The 19,728-nt window shown below is 52.7% G+C and overlaps 1 protein-coding gene across 7 annotated transcripts in view; it reads right to left on the reverse strand.

Annotated features, from left to right (window-relative positions):
• The window catches only part of GRB10 (growth factor receptor bound protein 10), a 183,757-nt gene that overhangs the window by 21,547 nt on the left and 142,482 nt on the right, over positions 1–19,728 (reverse strand). For all 7 annotated transcript variants that reach the window (XM_023250176.2, XM_045052136.1, XM_045052138.1 and 4 more), the window contains one exon: positions 7,150–7,306. In XM_023250176.2, the coding sequence (XP_023105944.1) occupies positions 7,150–7,306 (157 nt within the window). The remainder of the gene's footprint in view (positions 1–7,149; positions 7,307–19,728) is intronic.

Genomic DNA, 19,728 nt, shown 5'->3' on the forward strand with positions numbered 1-19,728 from the left:
AATGAAGTTTAGATCTCTCTGTGGGGCACCTGGGGGGCTCAGTCGCTTACACGTCCCACTTCGGCTCAGGTCATGATCTCGCGGTGTGCGAGTTCGAGCCCCGCGTCGGGCTCACTGCTGTCAGCACAGAGCCCGCTTCGGGTCCTCTGTCTCCCTCACTCTCTGCCCCTCCCCCGCTCGAGCTCTCCCTCTCTCTCAAAAATAAACAAACATTTAAAAAAATACTTAAATCTCTCTTTGATGCACTGCCAGGTGCACAAGAGGTCCTCAGGTAGGTACAGCGTGAGGGGTCAAGTCAGTCCTTACTTTTATATATTTCTTCTCAATTTGGCATCAGCGAGAGTTGAGAGAGTCAATGAAGACCCTAGTGACGACGTTGCCCTTAAGTTAGGAAATTTCAACCCTCGTAAAGAATGTGGACTATAATAACCGGGAGAAAGAACACCCAGAGACCAGGAATGGCAGGAGGGACCGGAGGAGGGTGGGGTAGGGGAGGCACAAAGCAGAAGGGTAGCAATGCTTTCGATGTCATGAAGCTCGGTGGGCAGATACGACGTCGGGTAAGAGCATGCAGGAGGGGACCTACTGCCATCAGTCTGTCCGAACCCACTTCCCTTGAAGGCTGAAGCCCATGCTAACCACATCCCGGAGCTGATCTCAGAGACGAGATTATATTATTAGGATGGGGAGGAAAACACATCATACACAGCGTGCGCCCAGGTGCGTAAGCACACGCGCACACACACACGCACTTCAGACCGCCTGACTTTGCAGCGTTATCAACCTGGAAAGGTACTTCCCTCGTGGACACTGATTCCACGTGGCGCACAGAGAACCGCACGTGGCACCGTCCTGTCCCCATGGTGGTCACCCCAGCCCTCATGTGTCTCCTAAGACAGGAAACCAACCATATGAAAATAATGGGACATGTAACAGAGCAAATCCATGGCAGCCTTGAGGCGTGAATCGATGCCACAATGGCAGAGCACGAGATGCTACTAAATGACACAAAAGGGGTACGCGGGTCCTCCAAAACGCCCTCCTCCTTTCCCACGGTCAGAGCAGAGTCCTGAGAAAAGTCTCCCCTTGCGGGCAGGATGAAGTCTGGAGTCAGAGCGTTTCTGAGTCAACTGTGGAAGAACCCGTCCGTGTACAGGTTCGAGCCCGTGGTAGCTGCCGGCGATGGGCCCACAGGGGCACACTCAGCCTCCACTATGACGTAACAACGCCCGGCTGGAGCGTGCAATCACAACCACTACGTGTACTTTAAAAAAAAAAGGGATTGGCTCAGATTGGCAGCCACTTAAAACGGATTTTTCTGGTGCAAAACAAATTAGTGACTTCTGTTTCGAAGTTGGGGCGGAAAAAACCATTTCTGTAGTGACAGGGACAAAAGAAACAACCACCCCAAATCGGCTGAAGATAGGTTTACAGAATCGGAATGTTTTACCAGGTAAAAGAAGGAAATCTAGAAAAGCGGGGCCGTGGCTGAGGGAGGACAAGACCGATGCCGAGATCCAAAGCAAAAGCATTTTGTCTGCAGAGCCGTGAAGACGCCCGGGAGGAGCAGTGGGGAGGCAGCAGCTCTAAGGGGCACACGTGCACACACAGACACGTGGACACACACACGCACAGGCTCCTGTCCTCCCCGACAACCTCTTTCTGCCTCCCCGCATCCCACCAGGGCAAGATCCCGGGAAAGCTGCACACAGACTGGGCTGCATCCTCGGTGGTGGGGCCCAGGGCAGCCGGGATGAGGGGAGAAGAGACCCCGCATGCACTGAAGGAGACGTGCCTCTCTGGGTCGCTCTGGTGCCGCCAGCGGGGCTCGGGTACCCACAGGTGAAAACAAAGGTTTCCCTTCTCCAGCCCGCAGGGAGGGCGCCCGGAGCCCTGGGACAGCGGGGGCTAGGAAGACTGCGTGTGACCCCCTTCCCAGAGACCCAAGAGCCATCTGGCCTCCTCCGTCTGCCGCTGGATGTCCACATGCCAGTGTTCCCAGCTGTCAAAAAGCCACCGCAACAACGTCAGTTCAAACTCCTCTGCTCCAGTTCTGACTTTCACCTTGATTCTAAAAACAGGTGTTTTCAAACCACGTCGGGGGATTCTATTAATCACACTGCCATCTATAAACTTCATACAATCATAATGGCCTTAAATAAAATTGGAAAGCCAAGTTTCCACAGAGAGCCCCCACAGGATTTTTTGCTTTTTTTTTTTTTTTTAATGTTTGTTTATTTTTGAGAGAGACAGAGAATGAGTGGAAGAGGGGCAGAGAGAGAGGGAGACCCAGAATCGGAAGCAGGCTCCAGGCTCTGAGCTGTCAGCACAGAGCCCGAACACGGGGCTCGAACCCATGAACCGCGAGAGATCATGACCTGAGCCGAAGTCGGAGGCTTAACCGACTGAGCCACCCAGGCGTCCCCACGTCAAAGGATTTTTTGTGCAAATGGAAGAGTCAGACATTCCTCAGAGGAGATTCAAGTCTTTTTCGAATAGTTGACACTAAATCCAGCATCTACACCACCCCCCTACTCCACATGAAAAGTATTTAGAGACCAGGCAACTCAAAAAGGCAGATCCTACTACAGAAGTAAGATGTGCCTTAAGATGTGCCATGGACACGTGACTCCTTAGCAGAAGCCTCAGCCTCCCGCCCTGGCTGGTGTCAACATCCTCCTCACTGCCCCGCTTCTGTGCCCACAGCTGGCACAGCCCACCCACCCCAGACAGCAGAGTTGCTTGGGGCTCTGCAGGACCCGGGGGCTGCAAGGTCACTAGGGAGATACCACAGAAAACAGCCCCGATGTCTGGATACGCCCCATAAGACGCCTTCCTTCTACATACGGATTTCAGTGGGGAAAGGACATCATTTTGGTACCTTCACGGTGTAACCACAAGGAGACAGAGATGGGAAAGATGGGCCCTCGAAGGCCCTTCTGAGCACCGAGGGCTGAATATGCCTGTGGATTCTCCTTCGACACCTGTCCCCACATCCAGATGTCAGCGCCCCTGTTGCGGCTGATGCCTCCAAAGGGTGACTGCCACACCTTTCCTGCCTGGCCAGGTACAAGCATGGAGCTGTCAACAGCGCAAAGACAGAGCTCGTGCTTTTCCCTGGAGGGCTTTCACCTGACTCGCGCAACAACAGAAACCCCCAAATCCCTGAAATTCACAGAAGCAGTCTTCTCCTCCCTGTGCGTGCATCAGGTCCAGACTCTCCTGGTCGTATCTGTCCTGATGTCTGTGGTCACCCAGGGCCTGGGTGTGAGAGTCCCTCCCAGGGATGCGGTTTACCCGAAGTCACATTCTTAATGCCACAGGGACGCCAAGCTGCCGTTTTGCATGCCCCAGTTCCAGTTTTATAAACTTCCTTTCAAAAATAGTCTGTGGCTCAGTTGGTTACGCATCCGACTTCAGCTCGGGTCGTGATCTCACAGTTGGAGAGATCAAGCCCCGCATCGGTCTCTCTACTGTCAGCAAGGAGCCCGCTTCAGGTCGGCCATCTGCCCCCCTCTCTGCCCCTCCCCTGCTCTAATAAATAAACACATAAAAAAATGAATGAGAAATAGTTTACTCGATAATACAGCTGCAGGCTGGCTGTTAAATCTCCCTGCATCCCTTGCATGAGACATCTGGACACCTGCAGCTCACCAGCTCAGGGCAGACAGCCTGGTGGTGCCTTCCAGAACAACTGCCCGGCACCCGCCCCCTCTAGCTGGACTTGGCCGCTGTTGAGTGGCCTTGGTCAGGGACAGCGTTCGCAAGGCTGAGAGCTCTACACGAAATACCGAAGCCACAACACGTCCAACAGGCAGGACTTGCGGGGGGGATGCTAAGACATGAAGAGTTCACATGCAGGGAGGGGCTCGCTGGAGCTGGGAGTCCTGAGACACAGAACGGGCTTCCCCAAGATCACCCATCATGAAGGGCTCTGCCCCCCCACGGTGAGGGCTCCTCCCCAGGTTTTCAAACCGTTACCTTGAGTCCTAAGTGACTTCAGGAACAGACACCGGGGTGTAGGAAAGGCACTGACCTGGCTGTGGTATGAGCGTGGCTCAGAACAGCGAAATCCAGCCAGATCCCTGCTGGGTACCAGCAGGCAGCCACTGCACCTGCTACCCCCACCCCCACTCCCTGAGTATGATGCCCCTGCCAACACTGGATGGCTGGCCCCGGCTCGGGGGCCACCAAGGGCCACAGCCACGCACAGGCATTTAGAAAACCACTTTTTCTAGGGGCGCGTGGGAGGCTCAGTGGGTTAAGCGGCCAACTCTCGATTTCAGCTCATGTCATGATCTCACGGTTCGTGAGTTCGAGACCCGCATCAGGCTCTGTGCGGACAGCCCGGAGCCTGCTTGGGATTCTCTCTCCCTTCCTCCAGTCATTCTCTCTTTCAATACATGATAAGAAAAAAAAAAAAAAACGTTTTCTTTTTAAAAAAATTTTTTTAACATTTATTTTTGAGAGACAGAGCATGAGCAGGGGAGGAGCAGAGAGAGAGGGAGACACGGAATCTGAAACAGGCTCCAGGCTCCGAGCTGTCACCACAGAGCCCGACGCGGGGCTCAAACTCACGAACCATGAAATCATGACCCAAGACGAAGTCGGACGCTCAACCGACTGAGCCACCCAGGCGCCCCAGCTGCTTTTTTTTTTTTAATTTTTTAAAAATATTTATTTTTGAGAGAGAGAGAGAGAGAGAGAGAGAGAGAGAGAGAGAGAGAGGGAAACAGTGGGGGAGGGGCAGAGAGAGCAAGGGGGACAGAGGATCCTAAGCAGGCTCTGAGCTGTCAGCACAGAGCTTGATGGGGGGCTCGAACTCATGGACCACAAGACCATGACCTGAGCCGAAGTCAGACGCTTAACTGACTGAGCCACCCAGGCGCCCCTACAAATCCTTTCAAATTAAGAGCATTCAGACTTTGGAATGGGCTTTCAACAGTATTCACGTTTGGGTTGGACTACACAGACGTGTTTTTAAAGTTAATTCTGTGTGTGTGCGCGTGTGCATGTGGACATACACACTGCAGGGCTCCAAGTACTGTTTACTTTCCACATTACTTGTGTGTCTATAGATGCTTCTGGCGGCCCTATCAGACCCCTGTGGGATCCTTGCATGGATGTCTCACACTGGAGCCTGATGACGGTGTCACCGGCTGCATCGTGTTACCAGTGAAGGCACCTGGCGGGAGGAGGCTGCCGGAGATGACAGAGAAAGTTTCAGCTGGTGTCCAAAATGCACTGAAGATCGGCAGAAACGGGAAAGAAATCAGAGAGCATCCTTATGAGATGCACATTGGTGGGGCTAAAACACAGTGACGTAAAACAACGCCAACTCAAATTTACTCAGCATCATCTTAGGCTTGGATTGTACAGTGTCATTTCAAAGAACACTATTCATTTACAGGAACATTCCAGACTTAGAAGGTTAAATTTGACTTATTAGAGGTGCCTGGGTGGCTAAGTCGGTTAAGCGCCCAACTCTTTTTTTTTTTTTTAACGTTTTTATTTATTTTTGAGACAGAGAGAGACAGAGCATGAACGGGGGAGGGGCAGAGAGAGGGAGACACAGAATCAGAATCAGGTTCCAGGCTCCGAGCCGTCAGCACAGAGCCAGACACGGGGCTCGAACTCACTGACCGTGAGATCATGACCTGAGCCAAAGTCGGACGCTCAACCGACTGAGCCACCCAGGCGCCCCTACGCGCCTGACTCTTAATATCGGCTCAGGTCATGATCTCACGGTTTGTGGGTTTGAGCCCCGCGCCAGGCTCCGCACTGACAGAGCAGAACCTGCTTGTGATTCTGTCTGCCCTGCGTTCTCTGCCCCTCCCCTGCTTGCGCTCTTTTTTTTTTCTCTGTCTCTCTCAAAATAAACTTTAAAAAATAAAACAAGTACATTTGGCTTATTAATCTTCCAGAAAGAAAGCTTAGAACCACGGGAAGAACTTGACGATCTGTGTCGTTTTTCTCTCCTTCAACACACAGAAGGGATACAGTTGCTGATTTAGACAAAAATTCTGGTCTGACATACGTGCCCATGATTTTTCAAGGACCGCCCTTTATCCAGTAAGAGTATAAACAGAAGTCCGAAAAGCTTCGTTACCTGCAACAGACCATCTGAGCAAGAAGTCCACCACACCCAAAACCTCAGTGAGCTCTGTAGAGAGTACGTATTTCGAAATACTCCCGCGCTCTCTCCACACTACACGTGAGCGAGCGTGCCTGCACTCGGTGCAAACATTGCAAACCAGCTCAGAAACGCACTGTAACATTCCAACTTGGATCCGGCTACTTTGTGATGTGCAGATTCCCCTGGATTCCCCTGGGTCTCCCGTGCCCACCTGTAGGCAGTCACCACCGCGACCCCCCACTCCCGGGAGCTGGAGGAACTGCTCTCTGCACAGCAATGCCAGGAGCGTGCAGGGGGCAGGCTCCCCCAAGGCCCCCTTCCCCCCTGGCTGCCCTTCCCAGACCACAGGTGTGCAGCTAAAGCACAGAGAGACCGTTTTGCTGTGTCTGAGCCCCTGGGAGCGGCTGCTTCCACCACCCCAGAGTAAGGTTCTGAAAGCATCAGGTGGGGGAGGGCTGCAAGGGAGGATGGTGGAATGTCTGGAGAAACAGATAGGCAGTGGTTGGTAAGGGCAGCACACAGCTCGCCAGACCAGCAGGGGCGCAGTGGGGCAGGGGACGGCATGCAGATGGCTCAATGGACCGGCAGGGGTGCTGGGGGGGCAGGGGACCACACGCAGACGGCTCGCCATACCGGCAGGGGTGCAGTGGGACAAGGGGCGGCACCCAGACAGCTCGCCATACCGGCAGGGGACGGCAGTGTGGCAGGGGACGGCAGTGTGGCAGGGGACGGCACACAGACGGCTTGCAGTGGGACAAGGGATACACACCGACGGCTTGCTGGACCGGCAGGGGTGCAGTGGGGCAGGGGACTGCACACAGAGGGCTCGCCATACAGGCAGGGGTGCAGTGGGACAAGGGACGGCACACAGATGGCTCACCGGACAGGCAGGGGCGCTGGGGGGACAGAAGACGGCAGACAGACAGCTCGCCGGACTGGCAGGGGCGCTGGGGGTGGGGGGGACACAGCTGGCTTCGTCTGACCGCACGGCGGGCACTCCAGGTGCTCCCTACCTAGTCCCAGATGCGGGTGGTGCTCCACTAGCGTCCAGCTGTTGTCGTCCACACAGTGACTTCTGTAAACCAGCAGCTGGCACAGGTCTCTGGCCGTCATGTCTGCCAGAATCTCCACCACTTTGCTCGTCCCATCTTCGCTAAAGATTTTAACCTCCTGCAACAGACAAAGGGGACGCTTACAGAGGAACAGCTCGGCTTTTCAAGGAGGAAAAACTGGACCAAAGTAAAACAGGAAAGGTGAGAACAGCAGTGTTCCAACACATGTATAACTGTCCTTCTGAGCAGCGGGTAGCTGCCCGCGACAGTGCGCCTGGAGGGCCACCTGTCAAATGCGCCCCCTGCCAACCTGGGAGGGGCAGGGCACGTGTTCACCCCTCCCCCCAACTTTGCAGGGGCAGGGCACGTGCTCACAACAGCCCCAACTACGAGGGGCAGGGCATGTAAGGTCACAACAGGAAATTCTTAAAATGCCAGGACACCTCACAGGAGACCCAGCAGGCGGCCAAGCCCGAGTGTTTCTCAAGCTCTGGTGTTAGCATCAGCACTCATTTCAAATACTGTTGATGGTCTCAGGGTGAGACATTCCATGGGTGAACCAACTGCAAACACAAACGCAGCATCCCAAAGCCTAACTTTTGATGACTCCACCTGCTGTCCACCCGCAGCGTCTGGGGTGCAGCGGGCAACCCCTGGTCACACGATACCTAAGTCATGTTCCTAAGGCTCAGGAAGCGTTGACAGAAATTAACGTGAAAATGTTGCAATTCAAAATCCGAAACAGAAGGGCACACAGTCGGAACCCAGTCAGAAAAATTCTTTGTCCCCTTCCCCCTACAAAACTGCCAGCCAGACAGGTACTGTTCGAAGCCGCTACAAATGAATAGCTCCATGGCAAAGGGACAGTCCGGCGGAAATGCCCAGGGTCGTAAACATCCTCTGCCCCAGCTGCAGACCGGCAGGGATAGGGATCCAACCTCTGGGGAAACAGGTGATGCTTCAAAACAAAATCTTACCTCAACGGCATGAAAAAAGCAGTCGGAGGAACAAGATGGCATTTTAAATTGAGATTGTGTCCTGAAAGGGAGTTTGATTGTGTCCTGAAAGCGGCTTTTCCGCTGTCCCGGGCCGGCTGGGCCCCTCCAGGGCTGTCCCACCGATGGCTGGCCGTGCAGGGGAGCTGGGGGACTGTCTCTGGGCGGGAGGGCGGGTTCCTGCCAAGCTGCCTCCAGCTCAGTCCTCCAGGTAGTGAATCAAGCCATGCTGGGCAGACCAATCAGGTCCCTGTCTGAGCCTGATGCAATCAATCGCCCCCCAACGGGCTCCCCACTTTAGTGTCGGTGAGGAGGACGCAGGACGTTCAGGTCAGTGAGCCAGAGAGAGCCCTGTTCCTGTTTTCCCATGACAGTGAGACGATACGCAGGACGCTCAGAGCCGGAGCGCGCGTGTTCCCTGAATCCCGGCCTGTCTGCCAAGTCTCAGAAATGTGAGTCCCGCCAACTCCGAGGCCCTTGCAACTTTGGAGCAGGAGCCCGCCCCTCCCCCACCCCCACCGTGGTCTCTGAATGTCAGCTGGTCCTGACAAAGTGGCTGCCACTCTCTTGCTCCCTCTCTGTCCTTTTTCCCAAGTGCAAATTCTGTCTGGCAGGACAGGATGCGTGCGTGGGGTCAAGTCCCTGTTACAAGGGGGTAAACGCAGGAGCCAGAACAGGGATTGCAAGGTCTCACGAGGGCTGTCCCCAGCCCTCCAGAAGCTCACTCACCAGGAGGGGAGGCTGGGTCAGCTGGGAGGCGAGGCTCCCTGGGGACACCACCTTGCCTGCCACCTCTGGGCCACCCCAGAGAAATCCCCAGTGGGGAGCCAATCGGGACTGAGGGACAAGCTAGCAAGGCACACGAAGGAAATCTACTCATCTCCTTCCTGAGGTTCACATTTCACTCAACAGAAGTTACACTTCCACAGAACAGATGAAATATGCAAATACAGCTGACATGACGGAGCCCATAAAAACAACTTTTAATTTAAACAAAGAAAACATGGCTTTGTCTATAGGTCAAATTAAAAAAAAAACACATTAACATAAAAGTTAAACAATTTAGAAAATACAAACGGATCCATTCAATCCCCTATAAATATGCTAATTGCACTGCCCCTAAGTCCTCTGGACAAGCTCTGCAACAGCCACAACCAGCTGGGGCATAAACCTCTTTCCTCAGTGCCAGAGTTTCTCTGCAATTACTATCAACATCAGCTTCTCTAGAAAATCCCAATTATGTTCAAGTCTGTTTATCAATTTTCCTGGCCGAAAACAGGGATGGCCTTAGTTTTTAATTTTTCCAGCCCAAATGCATTTTTCTTTTCTTTTTTTAAATGTTTATTTATTTTTGAGGTGGGGGAGGGGCAAAGAGAGAGGGAGACACAGAATCTGAAGCAGGCGCCAGGCTCTGAGCTGTCAGCACAGAGCCCGACGCGGGGCTCCATCTCATGAACTGTGAGCCAAAGTCGGAGGCTTAACCACCTGAGCCTCCAGGAGCCCCCCGAATGTATTTTTCTTTAAACTCATTCATCTCTCTACTGCTCCGTGGCCAACCTCCCCCTTACCCCCTCCCTCGGAGACTGATATACAGACTCAGTATTAAAAGCTAAGATGTGCTTTGTCACATGGCCAAGTCCAGGGCTTTCAGAATCCCAGAGAAGGTCTGCTGGCAGGCCCGGGACAGGCAGGCCTGCGGCAGGGACAAAGAGACAGTGGTCCAGTGACAGGATCTCGAATCCCAGGTTGCCCATTCCACCCTGACAGGGCACGCCCCAGCCACCTCTCAAACACACCAGAGCCCGCGGACCACAGACAGAATAAACCCCCGAGACCGAAAGCGCGAGAATGCCACTGGACGTCCCAGCAACCTCCCACTGGGCACACGTTTGGAGCTGGGGGTGAGAGCACTTTCGGCGAATACCAAGGCACAAAGAAAAGCGTGCGACAGCCAGCCGCCTAACACCATGGCTTCTAAAGCCAGCAGCTGAAGGGGCCTCTTGCGCCGTGGCAAACACTCTTCAGTCACCACCTGGGCCGTGCTGGGGCTCCTTCTAGAAGCAAACAAGCCCTCAGTGCACAGGCCTGGGTCAAGGGCTCCGGGGAGCAGGCTGAGACTCCCGAGATGGGTTCGAGCATCTCACACGGGGCGGGATACAGAAGTTTCTCGGGTTTCCCGGGCACAGCCTGTCCAGGTGGGCAATGCCAGGATGGGGGTGAACTTGGAGCACAGCCCCACCGTGGCCGCCTGGTTCAGCCACTTCCTGGCTCTGTGACCTCAGACAGGGTGTTCGCTAGCTGAGACTCACATTCCTCTCTGTGCTGTGGCCGCTGCTGGGAGAGTCAATCACAAGTGAAAAGCACAGTGCTCAATAAAGGATGTGAAAGCATCATTTACAACCTCCCTTGGCAAAGGGGGGGTCGGGGTGCTCTGGAACCACCAGGCTGCAATCCGGCTTCATTGCTAACTAGCTGTGGAACTAAGGAGCTGTGCACAGTGACCGCCGCGCCCCCGGCCTCAGTCTCCTCATCTGTGAAATGGGGATTCTCAAGTATCACGGACTTCACAGTGTATGCCTGGCTCAGGCTGACGAGAGCCCCCCTCCCTGGGAAAGGTCTCAGCCCCCTGCACCTGCTCCCCTGCCCCGGGGGAGGGGGGTGCTGACACTGAAAACAGAGTCGCGATTGAGGCAGGCTCTGTCTAAAGGCTGCAGACACCTGGGCCCTGACCCCGGCTTGTGAATCTGGCTGGAAAAGGAAACTTCATGACCAGGTAAACTGCAGGAAAAGCCAACCCCTGAATCCTCAATGTTCTCGTCTCCGCTGTAAAAGGGACTAGGTAGCTCATTACTTTTCAAAATAGAACACTAACATGAAAGAGGGCATAATGACGTCACCAGCATAAGGCATCTTCTTTGCAGAAGTAGCGGGGGCAGGAAAGCTTTGTCAGGCCACACAGCCTCTGACTCCTAGGCGCTGCAGCTGGGATCAAAGCCCCGAAGCGGTAATAGAACATTCCGGTGTTCCCGGAGCCCTGCTGTCGTCTTCTATATGTTCCCTGCACAGAGCGAGAGGCAAACTAAAAGAAAGGAGTCTGAGCGCATGATGACATCTCCGTGGCCCCCATCTGCACCCTAGGGAACCTGGCTTCTGGCCCCGGGGACCCAGCAGGTAGGCTGTGGGGGTCACCTCCCTGCTGTCAATCTCACTCCCACGTCACGCACGGGGTGCACCTTCTGGCTGACTTACAGGCTCAGAGTCTCCTACTGAGTTCACAAGACCTCTTTGCTTTGGCCCAGACCACCTGGGGAAAATAGAAACTGGGGTACTTTCTGCTTTCTGCCCCCAGACCTGGCCACAGTGTGGGATGTCCCCGGAAGGTCACCCTCTTCGGGATGCATGGGCTGAGCAGAGCGGGGGTGGGGGGATGGGGGGCAAACTCTGGCACAGAAACCAAGAGACTAGAGAGAAAAGGGCTCTGAGCCAGGAGCTCAGGCCAGCTTTGCCTTCCATCAACTGACTTCTCAGCTCAAAGCCCTTCCGGGTCCAGTTTCAACGCATTTTTCAAAACGAGGACGTAAGCTGCGGTTTTTGGAAACTCCTGAAGTGTTTTGTAAATACTGGGAGGTAAACATTCATGAAGAGTCAAGTTGATCAGTAATGCAGAACGGCTTCCCTGCATCAAGCGAGCGGGAGCCGCTGGAGTCAGGATCTGAACCCGGGACACCTGCTCTGTTTGCTTTTGCTTCTCTGCCCACCAGATGCTTCCCAGCGCTGGAGACCTCCCTGCCCGGAGGGATCCGTGGCTCCTGAGGCGCTACGTGAAAAGGCTTTTGATTCTGGTGTGCCCGAAGCCCCCAAACTGGGCAGTGGTAGTGACTTTGGGAGAAATTAAATGTAGTTCAGATGCGGGCAGAACCAGGGTTAGGCTGGACGAATTTTAGTGAAAACTAATGTAAATCTAACGTTTTTTTCCTGTTCTGTTCTAAATTAATGGAGCTACTTTGAGATATATAAGGTATGATAATGGAAGCGGCTCTATGTAATTACATGACTCTATTCATTGTAATAATCATCCTGTTGAATTACACGGAGTCAAACTTACTTTTAAAGAAATTTTCCCTGGGGCACCGGGGAGGCTCAGTCAGTTAAGCATCCAACTCTTGGTTTCAGCTCACGGTTCCTGAGTTCAAGCCCCGCGTTGGGCTCTGCACTGACACTGTAGAGCCTGTTTGGGATTCTCTCCCTCTCTCTCTGCCCTCCCCTGCTCGCTCGCTCTCTCTCTCTCTCTCTCTCTCTCTCTCTCAAAATAAACAGACTTTAAAAAAAAGAGAAAGAATTTGCCTTATAGCCTGCTGACTTCAAAGTTTCAATGAAAATATATTTTGAGTCCTCACCAATCCTTTCTAAAGGAGCTAAAATTCTAAAAACAACTCACAACATAGTTCTTGAAAGTCAACCACAGATTTCAGAGCCGCCCAGCGCCCCTTTCCCCCCCTCACTGGATGGCTGTCACCAGCTTAGGAAGCTGGTGACGAGATTCAAAGCACAGACGGCCTACCCACAGCCTTTAATGCCTGTCTCATACCAGACAGATCCATTTGGAAAAATCAATTTTGACTTGCCCATCTGTATTTTTTTTTTCTAGAATGGTTACGTATAGCTTATTACTTTGACAAAAGGCAGTTTTATAAACTGGTATCATTTTACCCAACATCGAAATAAAAGCTATTCTAAAAAAGAGTGGGGGCGCCCAGGTGGCTCAGTCGGTGGAGTGTCCGACTCTTGGTTTCGGCTCAGAGCGTGATCTCGAGGTTCGTGAGTCTGAGCCCTGCGCTGGGCTCTGTGCTGACAGCCCAGAGCCTGCTTGGGATTCGGTCTCCCGCTCTCTCTCTGCCCCTCCCCAGCTTGCTCTCTTCCTCTCTGTCTCAAAAAATAAGTAAGCATAAAAGCAACAACAGCTGAATCTTCCTTCAGTGGACTGAAGACAGCGAAGGAGATCCCAGCTGTTTGGAGCTGAGCAAAGATGCCGTGCGGTCTCTGGGCCTCACTGTCCCCGCACGCGTGGAACAGGGTGGTAGCACCACCTAGTGCGCCGGGCTATACACAAGGGCTCCCACCGGGCCCCTGCCAATCAGGAGGCCCTGTTGCTGTTGCCATGGGAACGTCTGCCCACCTCTCCTCCTCCCCCCCAGGGGCTCCTGGGCCACAGCCACGGCTCTTTCATCAGTCTTGGTTCTGTCCTGCCCACCTGCTCCTCCGCTGGCCGAGGCAGCCATGGGGAAGAGAAGATTTCCGCCCCACCGGCCCTTCTTCCCGGTCAGGAAACGTCCAGCTGTGACCTCCACTCTGCAGCAATGGATTTGCTGGTGACTCTTCAGACCTTCCGTCAGCCCCACGGCAGCCCTCCTTGTCTGCAAGGCTCCCCTCTGGTTTCCAGGACCAGGAATCATGGGTGTAGACAGAATGCAAGTCCCTGCAGCCGTGACCGGTGCCCTGGCCGCCTGTCCCCACCGCAGCGCGGAGCTGCGGGGACACAGCCGTGAGGGCCGGTTCAGTTACAACTTCAAGGGAAGAGGAGCGGAGTCCTCTCCTGCACGCAAGGACGATGCCGGCGGCTCCCGGGATGTGTGAAGCGGGGAGGGGCAGGGCCACGTAACGTGACACATACACACACACACGGACAAACACAGACACGTCAGTTTTTTTTTTATTATAAAAATAAGTTTTCAGGGAGCCTGGGTGGCTCAGTCGGTTAAGCGTCCAACTTACACTCGAGTCATGATCTCACAGTTCGTGAGTTCGAGCCCCGTGTCGGGCTCTGTGCTGACAACTCAGAGCCTGGAGCCTGCTTCAGGTTCTGTGTCTGTCTGTCTCCCTCTGCCCCTTCCCTGCTCGCTCCCTTGTGCTCTAGCTCAAAAATAAATGAATATTAAAAAATGGCTTTTAATAAAAAAATAAGTTTTCATTGCAATGCTTGAAAATACACTTAAGGGGCAAAGGAAAAAAACTGACAACCCGTGACAGTTCCCAGATCCATTACAATTCTAGAGTATGCCCTTCTAGTATTCGTTTGCACGCGTACTTATAAATAGACACACTGACACATTTAGGATCACAGGACGCAGAGTTTTGCAATCGGGCTTGTGTGGCTTCAGATTACATCACAAATATCTCCCGGGCACGATGCTTCTTTGATGTTTTAACGCCTGCGAGGTATTTGCCCACGTGGCCGTACGGAACACGGTGCTGTCCTGACGGCTGTCCACATGGATGGTTTCGAGGCTTGGCACATCTTTCTATGTGGTCTTAGTGTGTGCGCTTATTTTCTCAGGATAAATTGCTAGACGTCAGTCTTTATTAAAATACATCTCTAATAACGGAAACACTTCCAAAAGGGAGAGGACGGACTGTGTGTTTGGTAGAATACTAGTCCCTAAAACTGAATTTGTCAGGGAACAGAACGGGACCATGTGCAAATCCGCTCAGCTGCCCCACTTAAGAAAACGGTTATCAGTGGGGCGCCTGGGCGGCTCAGTCTGTTAAGCATCTGACTCTGGCTCAGGTCATGATCTCATGGTTCGTGGGTTCAAGCCCCACGTTGGGGCTCTGTGCTAACAGTGGAGAGCTTGCTTCAGACCCTCTGTCCTTCTCTCTCTGCCCCTCCTTCCCCCCCCTCAAAAATAAACAAACACTAGAAAACAAAAAGCAGTTATCGGTTACCAAGCACATTGTGTAGACTCCGCTCCCGGGATATCCGCATTTGCTCCATTGCCCACTCCCCTCCCCAAGCTGTCTGGAAACATCAGGTAGGTACAGATTTTCTGGCTCCCCAGTGAGAACATGAACTTTAGAACCTGCCTGTCCTGGAGTCAGACCCTCTCCCCTCCTTACTGCATGACCCACCCTATCCTGACCATAAACACCCTCACTGCCAAAGCAGGGGGACTGTTGGACCGTCGCACAGGCTTATGCCGAGTGGCCCACGGGATGATGCATAAAACTCCCTGGCGTGGCATACAACCCTCAGTAATCCGCCTGGCTCGTCTTCTCCTTCCGGGGGCCACTGCGTGCCTAAAAGATCACCCTCCGTGTGAGCCCAGGATCAAGGCCTCTGCAGTGCCGACCCGGAAAGCATAGGCCCGGAACTTCTGCTCCAAAAACTCGCTCACGTGGTAGTTGAAATTAGTAATTAGGAATTTGTTTTGCAAAGAACCTGAAGTGCACGGGGAGGAAGGCAGGTGCCTGACAAGGGACCCCCTGCACCCAGCCGGGTCCACCTGCCATGGGGGGGTGGGGTTGGGGGTGACCTGTCCCAGGCTCCGCTGGGGCTGCGGCAGCGTGAATGTCAAGCCGGAGCTTGCAGTGTGGCCGGGGCTGGGACCCTCCATCCAGAGCTGAGCCAGGGTAGGAGCACACAGACGGCACCGTCTTTCAGGGATACCGGGACCATGGTGTGAATGCACTTCTGATCCGATCTGGACTATTTTTAAGGATATTAAGGACTTAGGATTGACTACAGTTCTGGTAAAAAACAAACAAACAAAACCCAAATAAACAAAAAAACACACTCATCTTTTACAGACCCAGAAGTATTATAGGATATTTACAAATAAGTGATATTTTTACATGAGATTCTTGTCCCAAACAATAGTCAGGGGGCAGTCAACGGGGCGTGGCTGGAGCCAGACAGGTCGTGGGGGCTGGTGAGAGGCTCAGGGGGTTCATCTTACTATTCTGTCTACTCCTGTGTATGTTCTAAATCCTTCACAGCCAAGGGGCGCCGGGGGGCGCTCAGTCGGTTAAGCGTCCAACTCGATTTCAGCTCAGGTCATGATCTCATGGTTCATGAGTTCGAGCCCCACATCGGGCTCTGCGTGCTGACCTCGGGGAGCCTGCTTAGGTGTTCTCTCTACCCCTCCCTCATTCATGTGTGCTCACTCTCTGTCTTTAAATAAATACATAAATAAACTTTAGAAGAATAGAATTTGTTTAAAATAATAGTAATAAAAGAATAAATTCTTCATAGACAAAAAAAAGCCTCAACATCCCTTTACCCTTGTGTTGCTAGAGGAAATAAAGCACATTATAAGGCTTTTCCTGCCTAATGTATTGTAAGAATTGACTCTCCAACTGACCATGAAATTCACTAAAGGAAGTGTTACTCCTTGGCTTCCTCAGTGGTGCCCAGTGGGGACTGGGAGGCGTAGATTTTGCACCCCCCAGGGGACTTCTGGCAGTGTCTGAGACGCTTCGGTTGTCACAATAGGTGTGTGTGTGTATGTGCAGGTGGGCATCTGGTCGGTAGAGCCCAGAGATGCCGCTAAGCATCCCCCAGAGATGCTGCTAAGCATCCCGCAAGGCCCAGGACAGGCTCTCACAACGAAGGACTGTCCAGTCCCAAATATCCATATGTTTGCAGACAGGGGACGTCTTATCCTAGGAAGCAAGGAAGTACTCTGATGGGGACACGTCCAAGGAAATAGGAACCAGCCCCCATGGGGCAATGTGAGTCTGAATGAACACCCGTAATAATGACGGTGAGCCATGGACTAAAATAATATTGGGTCCTTACTGACACACACACACGTAAGTAAGAGAAGAGAAAGCACACCATCCCTAACAGCAGAACGCCAACTAATAAATGCAGAATGATGGAAAAACCGGACAAGAATCATCAACACACAACAGAACCAGTCAAGGGAAGATGGATGGAGAAAAGCAAATTAATGCGGTCTCACAATAATTTCCTTTGAAGATTACTTCCTAATTACAGAGAACAGTAACTGTGCGATGGAGAAATGTCGCAGGTGCTATCTTCGCCGAGCAATAGGGATTGACCCCACTGTCAACTGGACAAACCAACATTGTGAGCTTCTCACAACCTGATGGGGTTCCATGGAAGCTCCCCACAAGCCACGGGGGTCCTTCAAGAACTGTCGAGGACACAGAAGACATGCAAGGCAAGGCGCTAAGGTGCATTCCGGGTGAAACGATAGAGACACAAGCGATCACAAAGGGTGGTTCCGGACTGGACGTGAACATTCTAAAGCCAAGCGGGAAACGTGAATAGGTCTGCAGATTGGACACGCGCGCCTCGTCAATGTTAAACACGCCGGGCTAAGCTCCTTGTTCCTTGGAAAGAGACACTGAGGTCTAAAGACAGGGCTTGATGTCTACAAATTAGACTCAAATGGTTCAGAGAAGAGAATAACAGTTATGTGGGTGTCCAAGTACACACACAGCTAACCCTTGAGCAACACGGGTTTGAACTGCATGATTCCACTTACACGTGAATTTCTTTTGTATAAAGACAGCACAATACTGCATATGCATTTCTCTTCCTTATGGCTTTGCCAATCACGTCTTCTTTCCTCTAGCTTAGTTGAGTGTAAGAATACAGTATATAATACGTGTTCATGATAGGTTCGTGTTGTCAGTAAGGCTCTGTACAAGGTTAAGTCTGGGGGAGCCGAAAGTTATACTCGGATTTTCGACTGCACGGGCGATCAGCACCCCTAACCTGATCTGACCTGCACATGTATATGTGATATAAGTAACGTATATGTTTTTATATATGCTATGTATACGGGCAGTGAAAACAATTTAAAACGTGGCAAAACATTAACAATTAGGGAATCGGGGAACAGGATCTATGAGAGTTCTTTGTATTATGACGTACAACTTCTCTAGAGGTTTGAAATCATTTCAAAATAAAATTTAACAATAACCACAATATGGTGTGAAAATAATGAAGGGTGACCTCCTTTTCCCCATCGCCCCCCCAGCGTCTCATCACATGGTCAACTGTCACCGAGAGAACGCAAAGTTATAAAGATGACAGAGAGCCCTTGTTTGGAGCGTCTCTGTTTCTTTTCCACTCAGCCTCTGTCTCGAGAGCTATTTAAGATCCAAAACAGGCAGGCAGTGGGTGGTTCAATCACAGCCAGGGCTGAGCAAAATATCCCAAGCATGAAGGGGGCACTCCGTCACGTCAGCCGGTGGGGACGGGCCCCAGACAGGTGTGTTTCTGCACCTGCCCAGGGAGGTCCACGGAGCAGACCACCACAGGGCCGTATCCACGCCTGTGCCCTTTACTGGGTGGCTACACGATGCTGAGCTCGGGCATGCAGACAGGGAAGTGACTTGGCCCCTCCGTACCTATCACCTTCTCCCTCTTGTATCCATGGGTCAGAGTCACCCATCAAAAGTGGCCTCCTGGGGCCCCTTGGGGGCGCTCAGTCAGTTAAGCGTCTGACTCTCGACTTCGGCTCAGGTCATGATCTCACAGTTCATGAGATCCAGGCCCACATCGGGCTCTGTGCTGACGGCACGGAGCCTGCTTGGGATTCTCTCTCCCCCTCTCTCTCTGCCCCTCTCTCGTCTGCTTGTGCCCCGTCTCTCTCAAAATAAATAAATATTAAAAAAAAAAAAAAAGGCAGGTTCCCAAAGCCATCTGAACCTTGCCAGGTAGGATGGGACTACCTTAGCCCAATATATCATCTATATCAGGATAATTATACTTCTCACCTTCTGTCAAAGCGTACAAAGCATTTCTTGCCATCTGGTTTCAAAAAAGTCTTGCCTGAGCCTATGCGTAAGCAGGGCAGGTCTTACTGTGATTTGGAGACATGGGAACCACCAGCAGCCTCCTTGAGGTCAGCCAGGACCGTATCAGCAAGGGCAGGACATCAGCCTGTAGTCAGCCCCATGGGCCACCGCCTCTCTGGCCAGTACAGCCGCCCTCTCTGCTCCAGCCCCAGCATTAAGTTGGTGGGACAGGAGGGTGGGGACATGGCTGCACAGGAAAAGGACACAGAAACCTGGAGGAAAGACCTACTGGTGGGTGGGACAGGGAAGACTGGTCGACTGACCCGAGTTTAGAACACAGAGACTTCCGGGGCGCCCAGGAGGCTCAGTCAGTTGAGCATCTGACTCTTGATTTTGGCTCAGGTCCTATCTCGTGGTTCACAGGTTTGAGCCCTGCATCTGGCTCTGTGCTGACAGTGTGGAGCCTGCGTGAGATTCTTTCTCTCCCTCTCTCTCTGCCCCTCCCCTGCTAATGCTCTCTTTCTCTCTAACAATAAACATTAAAAAGAAAAGAAAAAGAAAGCAGAGACTTTTGAGAAGCCTGGAAGGAGTCCTCAATGGCTATGAGATCATAAAGAACGGCAGCCTTCGGGCCCCCTTCTGGGTCCCAACAACCCAGCAGGCCGGAGCCACCATCCAAATGTCACAGATGGCGTTGCTGCTGAGGGCTACATTTTCAGTCAATTACAACAGCAAAACTCGCCAGCTGAGGACAGCAGACAGATTTCCGGCCTGCTGTACAGTTACGTCTGCCGGGCAAAGCTATGCCTTCTAGTTTTTGCTCACCTTGGACCACGGACCTGCAGGAAAGAAACACAAGCCAGAACGCTGGGCTCGGCCCGCCAACTCCTCTAAACTCAGGAAAACAAAAGGTTCTACAGAACACCGGCTCAGAAGGTCCAACACCAAAGAGAGTAAGCACCCCCACAGTGACCGGTGCACACCTTACCCCCGC

Source organism: Felis catus, chromosome A2, assembly GCF_018350175.1.
Source record: "Felis catus isolate Fca126 chromosome A2, F.catus_Fca126_mat1.0, whole genome shotgun sequence".
NCBI classification, from domain to species: Eukaryota; Metazoa; Chordata; class Mammalia; order Carnivora; family Felidae; genus Felis; species Felis catus.